At 33.3% G+C, this 16,571-nt stretch overlaps 1 protein-coding gene across 1 annotated transcript; it reads right to left on the bottom strand.

The window, feature by feature from the left end:
* Positions 1-1,936: 1,936 nt before the first annotated feature.
* On the bottom strand, positions 1,937-16,215 carry LOC134280729 (inositol-trisphosphate 3-kinase homolog). Its single transcript, XM_062763184.1, has 8 exons — positions 15,450-16,215; positions 11,445-11,529; positions 10,018-10,170; positions 9,586-9,658; positions 8,811-9,003; positions 5,194-5,367; positions 4,805-4,981; positions 1,937-4,421 (listed from the first exon to the last, which is right to left on the bottom strand). Exons 1-8 carry the CDS (start codon positions 15,867-15,869, stop codon positions 4,347-4,349), a joined length of 1,350 nt encoding a protein of 449 aa, XP_062619168.1. The 5' UTR covers positions 15,870-16,215; the 3' UTR covers positions 1,937-4,346.
* Between the last annotated feature and the right edge of the window lie 356 nt (positions 16,216-16,571).

Genomic DNA, 16,571 nt, shown 5'->3' with positions numbered 1-16,571 from the left:
CACTCTTGCTCATTATAACTATGCACTTAGTTAGTTTATTTAATATCTAGGAGCAGAGAAGAAGATTTTCAAAGAAATCATGTATTTTCACTATATAATCAATAGAGCCCCACCCCCAACACCAGAACCATTGACCCTGGGGCCATAAAATTCACAATTTTGGTTGAGGCACTCTTGCTCATCATAACTATGCACTTAGTTAGTTTATTAAATATCTAGGAGCAGAGAAGAAGATTTTCAAAGAAATCATGTATTTTCACTATATAATCAATAGAGCCCCACCCCCCAACACCAGAACCATTGACCCTGGGGCCATAAAATTCACAATTTTGGTTGAGGCACTCTTGCTCATCATAACTATGCACTTAGTTAGTTTATTTAATATCTAAGAGCAGAGAAGAAGATTTTCAAATAGAGCCCCACCCTAACACCAGAACCCCTGACCCTGGGGCCATAAAATTCACAATTTTGGTAGAGGCACTCTTGCTCATCATACTATGTACTTAGTTGGTTTATTTAATACTCAGGAGCAGAGAAGAAGATTTTCAAAGAAATAATGCATTTTCACTATATACTTATTTAGCCCCACCCTAGCACTAGAACCCCTGACCCCAGGGCCATGAATTTCACAATTTTGGTAGAGGACTCAGTGCTGATTACAATCATGCAAATAGTTTGACTGCTTGATGTCCAGGAGTAAAGAAGAAGATTTTTAAAGATTGCATTAATTTTAGTGGTTTTGCCCCCACCCCTCAGGCCCCAGGGGGGCAGGGATCATGAAATTCACAAATTTTGTTTCCCTTCACCCATAGATGCTTTGTGCCAAATTTGGTTGAAATTGGTTCAGTGGTTGCAGAGAAGAAGCTGAAAATGTTCAAATGTTAACACACGACGCACGACGGACGACGATGGACGAAAACAGATAGCAATAGGTCACCTGAGTCTCAAGAATCACTGTGCCAGGAAAGATGAAACTTATGAGGAAACATCCTCAAGTAGTGTAGATTCAAGTTTGTTCAAATCATGACCCCCGGGGGGTAGGGCGGGGCCACAATGGCCGACCAAAGTTTTACATAGAAATATTTAGGAAAATTCTTTAAAATTCTTCTTCTCAAGAATAGCATAGCCATAATAGACCATTTTCCTATGACATATTTTGTCTAGGAGTTATTCCCCTTGGCCGCCATATTGTAGGGCAACATATTCAGATCCCTCCATTATTCAACCAAGTTCAATGTGTTATACTGGTTACTGAGGTAAAGATAACACTATTTTTCTTATGAATATATGTTTGTCAAATCCTCTATTAATTCATAATTTTAAGATTGTAAATATTTCTTGCATGCATGTTTAAAATTGGTTGCTCAGAGGTAAATTCACTACTTTGCCCTACAAGATGGCGGCTAAGGGGAATAACTCCTAAGGAAAATATGCCATAGGAAAAGGGTCTATTGATCATATTTATATGGAAGCATCCTCGGGTAGTGTAGATTCAAATTTGTTCTAATCATGACCCCCGGGGGTAGGGCGGGGCCACAATGGCCGACCAAAGTTTTACATTAGAAATATATAGGAAAATTCTTTAAAAATCTTCTTCTCAAGAATAGCAAAGCCATAATTGATCATATTTATATGGAAGCATCCTCGGGTAGTGTAGATTCAAATTTGTTCAAATCATGACCCCCGGGGGTAGGGCGGGGCCACAATGGCCGACCAAAGTTTTACATAGAAATATATAGGAAAATTCTTTTAAAATCTTCTTCTCAAGAATATAGCAAAGCCATGATTTGTCATGGATCTACTTTTGGATTTAAACTTTTCAATAATAAACCAATTTCTACTTTTTCCTAGCCACAGTGCTCAGGTGAGCGATGTGGCCCATGGGCCTCTTGTTTTAAACAAAAATGGCCATGGGCCTCTTGTTTTAAACAAACTATTTAATTTTTTTGGTAAATATTTATTTTAAGTAATGCACATTCAGCACAATTTGTTCATTAAAAAATGCACTGCAACAATATTTATAATTTTATATGCATACAAATGTATTGAATACGACACATATGCAAGACCTTAATGTTGAACAAGAAATGTAACATTTAAAGCCATCTTCATATTAAAATTTACTGTAAACTTTTTAAATTTCATTCATGGCATCTTTTATTGGTGATTGGTCAGTTTGAAACCAATCCACGACTGCATCTAAGGAAACAAAATTTACTTGTGTGTTGAGCATAAACACACAATTGGTTTGTAGAGAAAAATATTTGTAAGTTTTAAAAAGATTGCTAAAATCATGAATATTTCTCATAGACGAATAAAAAGTTGGTTTACATTACAGGCCAGTAACCTGCATTTCAAGATACTGACTTATACACAGAGTATCATTAACTGTTCAGCACACTTACTGAATGCAAATATCATTACGGTTTAATATACTGGTAGAAAAAAGTATAAAAGATGTACTGTGGAATTATTAGTGTCATAAAAGGTCAAATTTCAAAAATCTAATAAACTGTCTCCAGGAATATTGATTTCTAAGGAAGCTCTAACCACTAATGAAAAAAAGTTCTTAGGACAATGAGAAAATTGTTCTTTTGAATTTCATTAACTGTAGATTTCTATGTACCAGGGTAATTTATTTTACATAAAAGAGCTAATCACCACAACAGCCTAAAACTACCCTGATACTAGAACTTTTCCTTGAGCAGTTTAGTGCTTCCTCAATCTAGGTTTTTAATATTAAATTCTTTATCCTGAGGTACTGAAAATATTTTAGCGGTCCATTAAAATTTGCCCTCAGATAAAATGATTCCATAGTACTTATTAAAATACATTGTAATATCACAAATATGTATAATACAGACCATTTGGTGGTCATTGTTCAATAAAGCCTACAGAATATACCTTAAAATCAAGAAAAAAGTTCTACATCAGTAGTGCATATTGAGACTTTAAACATTGATACCTTAAAGGCAACTGTGTTGAAACATTACACTTGCAAAATTGCTACCCTTTTTTACTTCACTTTTGAAAAAGTTTGACCTATATAAATATTCGATTAGGTCACTGTCATGGTAGATGAAACAAATATAAACAGATTTATACAAAATTTAACTATGCTATATCACTCATAAAAAGTTTCATACAATCATTATAATCGCCGTCTAAATATAGGTTGTGTTCTTAAGACAATAGGTTCATGGGCCACATTGTTTGCCTGTGTCTCACAAATAACTAACATAAATAAATATCATGGCCTTAAGAGAAAGACATTGTTCTCTACACTGATATTCAGTTTAATTATATATAATACTTACATATCAATTGAGCAAAATTATTGTCTAACTATACATTAAGAAGCCTGTATCTTTTTAAAAATGATTTTTCAAAACCAAGTTTTCTTAGGGCCTAAAAGACTTCCTGAGGATTGAGAGTAATTTCTATCAAATGGAATATGAGAATGCTTGCATAAATTTAAAATCTGACAAATGCAGTTTTGCTATTGGCAACTGCTTAAGGTTTTAAGACCCAAGGACAAGAAAGGTAACTCTGTTATTCCCTTGGTAAACTCTTACTTTAATTAGCAATTTCAATCAACTACTGCACATCAAAGTATGCTGTTCTTGTGGACAATTTTTAATTATTTATTTTGTTTTCTGAATGAAAATACAATTATCATAAAAGAAAATTTTACAGTGAATAGAGCGATTATTAATCTTACTTTATGAGGATGCTTCTATATTGTATCTTAATTTGACTAATACTGTATGTAGTAGCTTTGGTGTTCTGTAGAATACATGTGTCAGTTTAAAGCCTTTTCTTTAATGTTTGAATCTGATTTAAGGACAAACCCTACCGATGGGGTATGAAAGTTTCAATCTACACGACAAAAAAAAATCTCAAATTTTCGAAAAGTTTTGATGATGTTTGTTAAATGGATGTACCCAGTAGTGAAGAAATTAGGGATACTGTTTGAACGTCCAATCAGGAAGCTTCTTGAGCCTTTAACTTGGGTGAGCTTTTAACTTGGGTGAAGTGAAATCATAGAGATACTTTTTATTTTTACATTTAATATCTTGTTCAAGTCATACTTGACTGTATATCAATATTGATTTGGATATTTGCAGATAATGCATCTATAAAATCAACGTTATAAAACTTAAATCTGATCCCAATTTTGGTCAGGATTAATGACAAACACAGGTCTTCACTGGCTTGCCATATCTCCTATCATGAACACTGCTAGCATGCAACTCTCCTAGACCTCTGTCCTTTAGTGGTCCCAGATGCACTTTGAGATTCTTGAGTTGGGGGCTTATTGCGGATTCCCTACCATCAAACCATCATTACCCATCCTCCTGGTTGTGAGGTGTGTTAATATTCCTAGAGGAACTCTTACAGCAGTCAAGGTTTTCAAATATCTAACAATAAAAAGGTACAGTGTAAAACTATCCAAAAAAGCTTTCAAAGAGGATATATTAATGTATAAACTCTTTTCCATCAATTTATCAAAGAATATGGTCTCTTGTGATTCTGGTTAAAATTGGCCAAGTTGTTATATAATTAATGGAAAGTTCGCAATCACTTCAATTCACAGCAGCCTATGGCCTCATTGAGCCAAAAACCTTGAGCTGCTTATCATATAGTAATGCTGAAAGACTTCCTATATACATCGGCACCTTCCTTGAATCATCCCTAAAGTTAATTAATATAAACTAACCTTGAAAAACCAGCTGACTTACAGGCCGATTTTATACAACAACCTCCTCTTATATAATTATATGTCAGGCCCTGTAAAAATTACCTTTATTAATGAGTCCACACCAAAGAGGTAGCCATCTTCACAGTTCCCCAGGACCCAGTCCTCCCTGTGTGTCAGGGTTTTGCCTTGTGGGATAGGGACAGTCTTAGTAAAGTCAATCATCCAGGCCCCAGTATTCCCGTGCTCATCAAACATAAACAGAATAGAACTTCCAATAATCTGTAACAAATAAAGTAGTGTATTAATAGATTTTACCTGTGACACAAGACAACTTCATATTTTGATAAGCTTTATAATGATAATGGTAAAACAATGCCCTCTCTAATCACCATTATTTCATTTGTAATAGCTATTTTCTAGCTACCAATCAATTGCAAACATTCTCAAGATGTTGAAATACTAATACAAAAAAAAGAAATTCAATTCCTTACCTGGTGAGACATAAGAAATGTAGATGATTCGAATTTCTCTTTGATGTATTTTAGTCTACTATGAAACTTGGACCGCACAGAATCTTGACCCTGTATGAATTTTGTTAGAATACTTTCTATTTGTGCCACCGTTTTCACTTTCTTTAAATTTGTTGTAGGAGGTTCACCCGACACCTGCAAGACACATTAACAACATTGTAAACAAAAAAAACATTTTAAGGAGCTAGAAATATTAATTCATTAGACACAAAAACATATCTGACCTTAAAGACATAAAATTCAGTACTATTCCAACTTGATATGAGAGGCCCGTGGGCCATTTTGCTAACCTGAGCACTCAAACTAGGAAAAAGCAGATTGGAATCAAGTGTGTACATGACTTTGTATGCAAGTATCGATCAACTTAACCCTGGGAACATGATTTAAACAAATTTGAATCTACACTACCTGAGAATGCTTCTGTTCTTTGGATTTTTGGCAGAAGATTATTGAAGATTTTACCTATGTATTCCCATGAAAACTCTTTTTTCCCATGAAAGCTCTTTTTTTGAAAACTTAAATTACCCATCAAGGTCCCAATCTACCCTTGGGGGCATGATTTGAATAAACTTGAATCTACACTACCAAGAATGCTTCCATATAAATATGACTTTCACTCTGCTGAGCTAAAAAGTGCTCAAACTTAAAACCAAATGTCCACTGGTGTAATATTTATAATATTGTATGTTTGATTGTATTAGTACAATAGTCTTTATATAATGTTATTATTACATTGTTAGTAAGCTGATAGTGAGAAGAATACCATGATAGTTAACATTACTATAAATACACATTCAAATTTTATTTCCATCCCTAGCATTTACTCCATAACATCTTGTGAATAGAGCAATGTCCTTGAGATGTGGATATGGTAATTACTTGGAGCTTCATTAGCTTTAATGATATTTATATCCTTAGAATAGTCACCGTTGTTGCTCAGAATAACTGTAATTGCAATTGTCATTTAATAAGCTACTATATATAACACCACTATAACATAGGCTTTGGAGATTCTATTCTCCTACACAGCTATTAACCTGATCTCTGTCAAATCAATGATACTGCTGTGTAATTCTTTGTACTATTCTCCACATATCCAATTTCTCCTTCCTAATTGTTTGCACAATTTTTTTGCATTGTATATATAGGTAGAGAGAAATCAATGCTGGAATATTGAAATATCCATGGCAACAGAATTATCAGAAACAGTAATATATATACTCAGAAACAGTAATATCTATTTCATGAGTGCATAGAGGCATAGATGTTTAATGAAGGATCTGAAAAAATTACAGTAACTGGCAGTATATATGCCTATTCATGGCCTTATGAACTGTTGTACACCATTCTATTCCCTTGCAGAAAGACTGATAATTAATTACATGTAATTACTTACTTAAGCTAATAAAAATGTAGGATTCAATGTCTATAAATTTATATCTTAAACCAATAAATAATACAAAATTATGTACATGTTCATTGATTGGCATTCTGGTGTGTATTCCATTCTTTAAAAAGTTATCTACCCTTAGAGCCTCTATCCTGTTATTTATATGACATAGTGATGTAGTTATCTACCCTTATAGCCTCTATCCTGTTATTATATTATATAGTGATATAGTTATCTAACCTTATAGCCTCTATCCTGTTATTATATATTGTTTTAGTTATCGACCATTATCGCCTCTATCCTGTTATTATATGACAAAATGATATAGTTATCTACCCTTATAGCCTCTATCCTGTTCTTATATACATAGTGATGTAGTTATCTACCCTTATAGCCTCTATCCTGTTATTATATTATATAGTGATGTAGTTATCTACCCTTATAACCTCTATCCTGTTATTATGTGACATAGTGATGTAGTTATCTACCCTTATAGCCTCTATCCTGTTATTATATGACATAGTGATGTAGTTATCTACCCTTATCGCCTCTATCCTGTTATTATATGACAAAATGATGTAGTTATCTACCCTTATAGCCTCTATCCTGTTATTATATAGTGATGTAGTTATCTACCCTTATAGCCTCTATCCTGTTATTATATAGTGATGTAGTTATCTACCCTTATCAGCCTCTATCCTGTTATTATATACATAGTGATGTAGTTATCTACCCTTATCGCCTCTATCCTGTTATTATATAGTGATGTAGTTATCTACCCTTATAGCCTCTATCCTGTTATTATATAGTGATGTAGTTATCTACCCTTATCGCCTCTATCCTGTTATTATATAGTGATGTAGTTATCTACCCTTATCGCCTCTATCCTGTTATTATATAGTGATGTAGTTATCTACCCTTATAGCCTCTATCCTGAAGTAGTACTGTTATTTATATAATAGTGTTGCATTATGCATGTAGCTATCCTAAAGCCGTAGGCAGGGTTTCCACATCATTGCATATATCGGAGGCGAGTGCATGGCCTGTCTGGCTGTGTTCCTCTATTTAGGCATAGTACATGCATAATGCAACCATCTTGTCGTATTATTATGCTGACTGTTGTTATTATTTATGCGGCAATCCATATGATTTTTTCCTGAAAATAATGGTATATAACACAGCGCACTTGCAAAAACTCATTCAAAATCTTCATGATAAAATTAGTTGCATGCTTAGTTATTTAGGTTACTAGTATTTTCTATATAATAAGTCAGGATTTTCTTATAGATACTCATCTTTATTTTCTGTTTTGTTAGTAAGACTGATTTGTTTACAGATTGGATTCTCATTGATAATTTTCTTTTACATCCTTCAATCAAGCGCTATATAAAAAAGCGTTATATATGACCCCATGATATCAATTCATCTAACGATCTGTATGTAATTAGTTTGAAACTTTGTTGTACACATCTATCTGTGATTCCTTAGAATAAATATAACTGTTTTCAAATAATATTTGTCTATTTTCTCCTTCTTGTGTCAATTGTATAAATTAAGTTTATATATTTAATAAAATTCTCCTAATCAGTGATTGTCTCTGTGGCGTAATCGATAAGGCATCGGACTGGCAATCTCATGGTCGTCAGTTCGATTCTCGGTGTGAGCATTGAAGAATTTTATTCAGAAAATAAGGCCGTGCACTATTTCGGCATAGTATGCTTACGCTATATAAATCCTTAGACCACTATGCGAGAATAGTAGGGTATGGGTTATATAGAGACAAACTGACAGGAAGCATAATAATATATTATATAGTGATATAGTTATCTACCCTTATAGCCTCTATCCTGTTATTATATGACATAGTGATGTAGTTATCTACCCTTATAGCCTCTATCCTGTTATTATATGACATAGTGATATAGTTATCTACCCTTATAGCCTCTATCCTGTTCTTATATGACATAGTGATGTAGTTATCTACCCTGATAGCCTCTATCCTGTTCTTATATGACATAGTGATATAGTTATCTACCCTTATAGCCTCTATCCTGTTATTATATGACATAGTGATGTAGTTATCTACCCTTATAGCCTCTATCCTGTTATTATATGACATAGTGATATAGTTATCTACCCTTAGAGCCTCTATCCTGTTATTATATGACATAGTGATGTAGTTATCTACCCTTATAGCCTCTATCCTGAAGCCGTAATCTGCGGTAGAACTCTCCTCCTCCCTAAATTGCATATATCGGAGTTTGGTGATGGCCTGCTGGCTGTGTTCCTCGGGGGTCGGGGCGTCCGGACACAGTTTAACCATCTTGTCGTACAAGTCTTTACGGAGGACCGGATTCTTTACTTCAGATTCCATAAACGTCCTAATGTAGATATAAACAGTCATCACGTAAATATAAATAAATAAAAATGTATATATATAAAGCTTCAGAGTCCATAAAAGTCATAATGCCATCAAACATGTACATGCGTATGAATAATATGTAGAGGTTTTATAATGTTTCAGTGTCATTTTTTTTTAATAATGTATGTACATATATAAACTAATACATTTAAAGTGATATTGCCCATCATTTCTCACTTATCTTAATCTGAATTAGGTATGTTATAATGTGACTGATGTATGCTGAAAAATGACTTTACTGAAAAATGTCTATCTAAAATATGTACATCAAAATATCATTTACCAGGTATCAGAACATGTTTAATGAAAAATTAATGAAAATTAATACCTCAAACGATTGCATTTGGGTGAAAAGTGAAACTTTATGATTGATGTAGCAACATTTGCATTGTAATAGAATGCTTTTTAATCCTTATATTAAAAGTGCTTCTGAAGGATAAAATGTTCTGAATAATTTTTATTCCAGCTGTCAATGAAATCAGAGTATTTTATTTCTTACTAGAGTTAGAGACATTTTTAGTGGAATTAACTATAATCTTACCTTTTTCCAATTTTTATATCCATAATATTTGGATTATTAAAATGTTGTAAAAGATCTTCTATTTCTATAAAATCTATACAAAATTAAGGAAAATAATAGAATTTTCCAATAGCATAATGATTGAAACTTCCAAAAAGTTGCAACCCCTGGGATGCTGTTCTCATCTTCTTCTTGACAAAAAGCCCAAGGCTTTATCATTTATCATTTGTAAACAATTTTTGCAAAACCTGTGTGGCCATCTTCACTAATGTTTTGTATTTGTCGAAGATCAGATGCTATTTTAATTTATAAATATAATGATCCTTAAAAAATAACCAAAAACAATTTATGGTTATTGGTACACGGTGTGAATCAAATAAAGATTTGGCATTAAAAAGAGTTGCACCAGAGAATCAGAATTACAAATTAGCAAGATTGACCAGTGAAGGATACATTCTCCATTATATTCCACCTCTCTGAAGAACTCTGGTACAATGTCGTGAGCAGGATCCTTCATCAGTGTCTCGTAAGCCTTTGTCTCTGTGCTGTCTTTACTGTTGATCCTCCTCTTCCATATTGTACTGGGGCCTGCCGGAGCAAAGGCACCTAAAGCAAAATAATTCACTGTCTCATTCACTGACAAGGACCTTTACACCAGATCATGACAAATAAGAGGTCAACTCAAAGAATGCTGTTTCTAAGTAAGGCAAAGTCCCACAGTAAACTGATAATCTAGTAGTGTGCATCCCTCTATGCAACATTTCTACAATTTTGGTCTCAGACTTTGCATTTAATTAGGAAACTGGACCTATCTAAAAACATTTTATTAAACACGCATCTTGAAAATTAGGTCAGATCGAGCATCAGAGGCAATCCTTGCAGTGTGAGTCTTCATGAAGATATATCATCCATGTTTTGGACAATATAAGCCTTATACAGCTAGCCTTGGAAATGAGGACCTGTTTCAAGAACTTTAACCTGTTCACTCATCCAGAAAATATAGGTCAGATCATCCATTCCAAGCATGCCTGCTTATGTGCATTCTTAGGTGCATTATCCATACAAGTTTGGTCAATATTGGGCATAATTACACTGTAGTTACTTGGAAATGTAAATTGCTCCAAAAACCAATGACATTCAATGGATTTTACATTTTAAAGTTTAAAAGATGACCATGAGAGTTAGATTTCCTTATTATATTAGCAAAGTTTTGATAACTATAAATAATAATATATTTATTTAGTAAAGTTTTGATGACTATAAATAAGGCCATCCTTAAAAAAATGTTTGTTTGGAATTGCCGCCTGAATAATATATTTCTTTGATTCTAGTAAAGTTACATTTTCTGAAAACAATTAATAATTTTTACATAGATCTATATTTCAGTGTTTTATATGGTGCATGTGATACATGTAATGGGAAAAAATTGATTAAATAAAAAAAAAAAAATCTTCCTACTTTAGGTCAATAAAATTTATTCAGGAGGGGGTATTTCAATGAGGCGGGAGGTAATTCCAAACAAACTATAATTTTATTTTGGCCTAATATTATATTTATATAGCAAAGTTTTGATAACTATTAATAATGGAATGTGGCCTAGCATTTTAAAATCAAATTATGAGGTACCTGGTATATAAAATAATAGTACACTATTGTAGCTAAATAATATTTAGCTGTGAATATAAATTGACATCTGAAAGCATAACAAAATGACAGTGTCACTAGATGTGATATATTTTGATATGTTGTTGACCTACTTCTGCATTTAAATGAATAAATAAATCCTGAATGCACATTGTTCTGAAATGCTAAGTTTGTTAATATTTAATTGAATTATTAAAACCTGAATGCACATTCGTCTTGAAATGCAGAAATGTTACCTGGGTGACCTGCTAGCTGTATCCAGGCATTCTTTCTGTTTTTCACTAACGCATCACTCGCTGGAGCAGACAAGTCTAGTGCAGTCTGAAAATACATTAAAACCAAAACTTAATCCTCGGTCAACTTTGTTTACATTCCCTTATTTATCCGTAACTTCTCCCATGGAAACACTGATTTGGAAATGAAGAATGTCAGGAGTTTCTACCCTCAGGCACTATAAAGAAGAATAATTGTACTCTATATATACCAATGAATGGTGCCACAAACATGTCAGCATTGAAGAAAAATTCACTTTACTTTGGACCATAATTCATTATCATATTGAATAAATTTTCTCAGGAACATTCAATTTAATAGAAAAACAACTTATTCAATATCTTATAATTCATCATAAAGCCAAAAAAATCCTTACATATTATTTCCATTTGAATGAATCAAACAAGCAGGGGAGTTTCAGATATTAACCCCCTAAAATTCAATATCACTTAAAATTTCTGAAGTCATTTAATTTTTGTATTCATATATGCAAGAACTTGTTAGGTGAGAGACCAGGCATAAATTTTTTACGTTTTACAAAAGTTTTGTGGGAGTTAATTATCAGTTGTTTGTCATTTCTTGACATCCATATAATATAAACAACTCCTTCTTTATTATACACTATAGTGTGAACAACCAAAAAAAAAAAAAGAATTGTTTCAACTCAAATTAAGAAAAAAAAAATGAAAACAGATTTTCTTAAAAAATACAAATACATGTAAAAATTTTTAAATGTTCAATAGAATTGAATGCTTTCAATTTTGTGTTGTTTGCAAAGCATGGCAAACATATCCCTAAGAATCATTTCATTCATCCTTGAGAAAACCTAAACAAGAGGTCCATGGGCCACATCACTCTCGTATGTAACTTTAGCCATTCTCTGCTTTACCATATTCCCTCCTTGTAATACCTATTGTGATTCCATCCTATCCCAAGGGTCATGACTTGGACAATTAAGAATCTACACTACCCAAGGACGTTTCCACATGAGTTTCAGATTTTTTGGGCAAGTGATTCTTGAGAGGAAGATTTTTAAAGATTTTTGCTATGTATTTCAATGCAAAAATTGAATACCTTATTTTGGCCCCATCCTATCCCCAGGGGATCATGATGTGAATAATTTAGAATCTATGCTGCCAAAAAACGTTTCCACTTAAGTTTCAGATTTCTTGCCCCGTGGTTCTGAGAAGGAAATTTTTTTGATGAACCCACCCTATTTTTGTCTTTCTTGATTATCCCCCTTTGTAAGGGGACTTGGTCCTTCATTTTAATAATTTAAACCCCTCTTCATCCAAACATGCTTTGTAACAAGTTTGGTTAAAATTGGCACATTGGTTCTTGAGAAGACAGACAGATGACAGACAATGGGTGATCAGATAAAATCATTTGAGCTATCAGCTCAGGTAAGCTGAAAAAATAGCCTGCATGGGGCTCCCTGATATGAAACAGGATATCAGAACAAATCTTTCATTATCTGTATTTATAAAATTTAAGGCAACACCCATATGATAACCTATGCCATCATATTACAATTACATTGTTGATAAACATATACCAAGAAGACTTTATTAAGATACTTTAAAAGTTAAGATATCAGGACAAAAAAAGATATAAAAAAAACCAATTAGTATTAAAATTTGTGATTGGGGGGTGGGGGTGGGGTAAAAAAAAAATGAGAGCATTATAAGACTGAATTATCAAATTCTGACTATGTTTAGTAATTCCTAACTTTTTCTTCCAGCCCTACCTATCCATCTTTCTAAATATTTTTATAATATTAGATTTCACACATACACATAAATGTAACAATCTATTCTCTTTAGGCACAGTTGCAAAGATCTGATCAGAAACCCTTGGCTTAATTGTAAAGTCTGCAAAAAATTTGTGACTTTATTCAATATTTTCAAGATACATTTAACTGAAATAGAAGACAGAACTTTCAACATAAATTTATGTACTAGTATTTAAATTTTGAAGGGGAAGGGGGGGGTGATGTTTAAAGAAGTATTCTTTAATTGAATAAAATCTTATCTAAAAATAATTTCCTGCAAAGGGAAAAAATAACATCTGAGTACTAATTTATTTTCCCATCATTATCAGCAAGTTAATTTCAATTTTATATTCATTTATGCAAGTTTTTTCTCACATAAAAAAAAAAACAACAGGGGAGACATTTTAAATGACAGTTTTTATTTTGGCCATCACAGATTCATCTTGTGTAATAACCAGAAAAAAAAAACAGGTGTCTGTAAATGGTGTTTAGTTCAGGTGATAAATTTACCTGTGTATATCAGGTACCACTTATGTGGTAGGTAAGATACAGTCAATCTTATAGAGTACTGTCAATAGAGGTAGCTCTGTACTTAGTGCTAAATACTGATAAGAAATGCCTGAATTACTACAAGGGAATGTGTCCGTTTTTTTTAATAAAGCTAAATCTGCATAAACATCTTAAAAGCTTGATCTGCAGCCTCCATATTCATGAAAAACAAATTAATATATCACAAAATTCATTGACAAACTAGATAGCCAGTAATAAACTATTCGCTGAGAGATGGGATAGGTTACGATATATGATAGAGTCCCCCTGGTGAGTGAACTAAAATAACCCTAATTTCTCTGGTTCTTAATTAATACTTCCTGGTCATCAGTCTAGATAAAACCTCCACTTATCTCTGACTAATCTCCATTACACAACAAAAAGTACTGCCATGAACCCATCAAAACTATACCTCAATTACTTTTTATTATTATTATATGAAGTCGTAACCTGGTACAGTGAGTGTACCTAATATATGCATGTGTAGACCATGTACTATATGTATACTGTAAGCATTTTATGTTTTTGAAAACATGTACAAAGCAATCTGATTTTTTTTTAAAAGGAAAGAAGTATCACATATTTACGCTCCAAGATTTCAATCGTTTAAATACCCCCCCCCCCCCTTTTTCCCTCTCGTTTTACGCTGTAATATTTTCAAACTGTTGAATGATAGACTGCAGGAATGTTTCATCTTCTGCATCTGCTGAGAATATTGCTCTTGAAAATCCTTTCAAAAGTTTAAACTTCTGACTTTTATTAGTAAATAAAAAAGCTGAATATATTTTATAATTGTTTCACATGCATGACATCCCTAAAGTACTTGACACGCAGTAAGTCTTCCACTTAAATGTCAACGAAAGTTTTCCGTGTGGTACTGCGGGAAAAAGCATGCAATACACAGAATTTTTTTATTCATGCATGAATGGTTAAAATACCTGACAATTCAACACACGTGTGTTACTAATTGATCTTTAGACCATATAGGAGAGCACGTACCTCTCTATGGGAAGGCATCAACACAATACTCTGATCACCGTAGCAATGTAGCGTAAATTCTCGTGTTCCTCTGCGACACCTATTCCCTTGAATCACCTTTGGGGTTTACTAACTAAGGTATTCATTACCTATCTGTCTCTTTGTTGTTTTGTTATTGTAATATTATCGTACCTTATCATCCCAAATGATAACGCTTAATGTAAACGAACCCAACAGTTTCTCTTCGTTTTCGTGGTTTTATGAATACCTTGAGCTATTTATAACATAAAAGAAATTTTATTTGGGGTCACATCTCTATTGCAAAAAAAAAAAAAATTATTGGAATATATAGCATTATTAAAAAGAACGACATCAAACTGAGGATCAGCCGTTAAAAAAAATGAACCAACAGACCAATTACTCATTCTTCTATAAAAATTACTCTAGAATGATGATCTTATTAAATATTTGGGTCATGTGTCCTATTTCGATCCAAGAAATAGGAAAACCAACCGCTCTCAAAATTAAACTAACATCATTGTCACTTACGAAACATCAAATCCAAAAGCCAATATGCCAAAAAATAAACCATCTTATTAAAAATATAGATGCGTAAAATATACGTCAATATACGTAACCAATACATAATGTATATGTTATAATACCATACCAAAGCCAAAAGGTTAGCAAAAGCCGTTGCGCTGACTTTGGACTTCGCACACGATTGCATATTGTTCCTGATTTCTGTGATCATCATACATCGGTTACATAACTTGTGTTTGGCTGTTTCCATCGTCAGTGTGATATCTATCTTTTCGTCCTTGTCACACACGTTACACATCTTGTAACCCCGCCAGCGGGGGAACTTAAAATATTCCTTCCCTTCCACGGGGAAATCCAAAGACAGGATGCTTGCACAAGAGTAATTCCTAGGGATGGAAAGGTCATTCGGGTTAGCGGGTTCGGGCTCTGATCCCGTGGTTTGTCCGCCGGACGCGTGTTTGCGGGACTTCCTCGTTAGTTTACGATGTAGATACAAGGTTTTCACCGTGTTGTCTTCTTTGGATGACGTTGTGTGAACACAGCCCATTCTGAAGGAGCAAGCGTAATTCCTTGCAATAAACGTTGTAATAAATGTAAGATAAAAATCACTGGTTATTTCATATTTGTACGACAAGAAACCGCGAACAACACTTTCTACGTTAAGAAATTATGTCCGGAAAAACATCTGTCCATGAACGTATGAGGTGAATGACAGTTTTATACACAGTGGATACTCCTTGACAGTTCGATACACAGTCTACATGTAATCTTTGATCCTATACATATTGCTTTTCTCGTTTACAGCGCTGTTCAGGTGTACAGAAAATATACCATTGAACAAACGGTATGCATTATAGTTGTCCACATCAATATACGGTATAACCTGTCGCCAGCGATAGAAATAGATTAAACTGCTAATGAACACAACAGGTACGTGCCGTAGTGGAAGTGACAATTCGTCTCAAGTAATTCTACTGACGTAAAGAAACAGACAATGTCAAATCAAAAAATAAATACACAATGAAAAAAAAACCCCGAAAACATTTGATACCAAATGTAACATAGGCCTTTTTGCAAGAAGGCTAAATTATCTTTCTGTCTGAGAAACTATTTCGGTTATCTGTGTACAATTTTGGGGATGAAAGGACTTATCGAATGACTAATTTTCCCAAACCAAAAGTCAACATTATAGGAGCAAACTGTCATACATTCTTAGAAATTGATACTTACGAAACTTAAATTCGGGCGT

Source organism: Saccostrea cucullata, unplaced genomic scaffold (genome assembly GCF_032062105.1).
Source record: "Saccostrea cucullata isolate Sc308-1 unplaced genomic scaffold, CSIRO_AGI_Scuc_v1 ctg67, whole genome shotgun sequence".
NCBI lineage: Eukaryota > Metazoa > Mollusca > Bivalvia > Ostreida > Ostreidae > Saccostrea > Saccostrea cuccullata.
Note: the sequence above shows the minus strand (reverse complement) of the source record. Positions and strands in the feature narration are given on the sequence as shown.